Source organism: Eimeria mitis, genomic scaffold, assembly GCF_000499745.2.
Source record: "Eimeria mitis Houghton genomic scaffold, Emh_scaff1045, whole genome shotgun sequence".
In the NCBI taxonomy this organism is placed as follows: Eukaryota; Apicomplexa; class Conoidasida; order Eucoccidiorida; family Eimeriidae; genus Eimeria; species Eimeria mitis.
In genome coordinates, this window is record NW_013567272.1 from 6,073 (window position 1) to 8,141 (window position 2,069).

General features: G+C 56.3%; 1 protein-coding gene across 1 annotated transcript in view; it reads right to left on the reverse strand.

Moving 5' to 3' along the window:
- Positions 1 to 405: 405 nt before the first annotated feature.
- EMH_0028250 (uncharacterized protein) overlaps positions 406 to 2,069 on the reverse strand; it is a gene marked incomplete at both ends in the record, with an annotated part of 6,370 nt that continues 4,706 nt past the window's right edge. Inside the window, 3 exon segments of the mRNA XM_013494134.1 lie at positions 406 to 1,154; positions 1,158 to 1,889; positions 1,893 to 2,067. Of these exon segments, the coding sequence (XP_013349588.1) occupies positions 406 to 1,154; positions 1,158 to 1,889; positions 1,893 to 2,067 (1,656 nt within the window).

A 2,069-nucleotide genomic window follows, 5' to 3' on the forward strand; every position in this document is an offset into this window, starting at 1 on the left:
GTGTCTGTGCATGCATGCAGCACTTTGCTGGACCGTGCATGCATGCATTTTGTTTGTTTTTGTTTGCTGTTGCTGTAAACTGTTTTTATTGAAGCATATATAGAGACAGAAGGAGACAGAAAGAGACAAAAGGAGACAGATAGAGACAAAAGGAGACAGAAAGAGACAAAAGGAGACAGAAAAAGACAAAAGGAGACAGAAAGAGACAAAAGGAGACAGAAGGAGACAGGAGACAGAGACAAAAGGAGACAGATAGAGACAAAAGGAGACAGATAGAGACATAAGGAGACTAAAGGAGACATAAATTATTTTTATTTTTATTTGTTTTCTGTATCTGTGCTACCAAAAGAAGGCGCATGCAAATGCTGCTGCTGCTGCTCTCTAGGCAGCGATTACCCTCTACTGCTACTGCTGCTGCTGCTGCTGCTGCTGCTGCTGCTGCCGCTGCTGCTGCTGCTGCTGCTGCTGCAGCAGCAAGTCTCTGTGCTCGCTGCAGATGGTGCGGAATGCCTCTGCTGCAGTGATTGGCTGCCAGTCAACAGCAAAGAGGACGGGGAGACAGACTGTCTGCTGCTGCTGCTGCTGCTGCTGCTGCTGCTGCTGCATGCGGCCTGCTGCTGCTGCTGTTGCTGCTGCAGCAGCAGCAGCAGCAGCAGTTGCAGCACAGCGAGCGTCACGCTCACGGAGACGCACGGGACGGATGAGCCCTTCTACTTTTATTTTTTTTTTGTTTTTTTTTGTTTCTTTTTTGTTGCTGCAGCTGAGGAGACACTCTGCTGCTGCATTGCATGCACTGCAGCACAAAGCCCCAAACAGCAGCTCTCCCGCGTTGCTGCTGCTGCTGCTGCTGCTGCTGCTGCTGCTGAGCAGATCTTTCTCGTGCTGCTGCTTGTGCTGCCGCTGCTGCCGCTGCTGCTGCTGTTGCTGTTGCTGCTGTTTGTATGCATGTGCATGCAGCAGCGCAGCAGCAAGACTGTCAACTGTCTCTGCATCGGAGACAGAAAGGAGACAGTTGAGATGCCGCAGCAGCGTTAGTGCTGCTGCATTCTGCAGCAGCAGCAGCAGCACCCGCCCCGTGTCTGCTGCTTCCAGAGCCACCAGCAGGCCCAGCTGCAGCCCCCGCAGCTTGCTGCTGCTGCTGCTGCTGCTGCTGCTGNTGCTGCTGCTGCTGCTGCTGCTGCTGCTGTTTTCTTCCTGCTGTACCGCCCCACAGCTGCAACTACTACTACTGCTGCTGCCGCTGCTGCTGCTGCTGCTGCTGCTGCTGCTGCTGCTGCAGGCAGTCAAGCAGCGGCGACAGACAGAGGAGACATGCAGCGCCAGCACAGCTTCTACAGAGCCGGAGACGCAGCAGCAAGCGGAGGTGTTTATGTAGAGGGGTTGGGGCCCCCCCAGCCACAAAGGAGACAGCTGGGGGCCCCCCCATCCCTCTGTCTCCTTTCTGCTGTCTCCTTCTGTCTCCTTTCTGCTGTCTCCTTCTGTCTCCTTTCTGCTGTCTCTTCTTTCAGGGCGGAGACAGCTGCCTGCACTGGGTAGTGGGGTGCATCGGCTATCTCTGCTGCTGCTGCTGCTGCTGCTGCTGCTGCTGTTGCTGATGCTGCTGCTGCAGCAGATTGCTGCTGTCTCCGAGCCAGAGGAGACACCCTGGCGAGGGGCTGCGCTGCCCACAGACCGGTAGCCGCAAAGAGGAGACAGCAAAGGAGACGGAGACAAAAAAAAAGAAAAAGGAGACAGAAAGAGAGAAGAAGGAGACAGAGAGAGAGAAGGAGACAGCACAGAAGGGGGCCCCCAAGACAGCAGCGGAGGCAGCTGCAGACTCAGGGGGGCCCCTCCACTGTCTCCTCTGCGCGAGGCCCCAATAGAATCGCTGCAGCAGCAGCAGCAGCAGCAGNGGGGCCCCTCCACTGTCTCCTCTGCGCGAGGCCCCAATAGAATCGCTGCAGCAGCAGCAGCAGCAGCAGCTGCTGCTGCTGCTGTTGCTGCTGCTGCTGCTGCCATGTAGCGTCTCTGAGTATGAGGGAATCTGCGGGGCAGGGGGATGCCTGTCCATGCGAGCAGCAGCAGCAGCA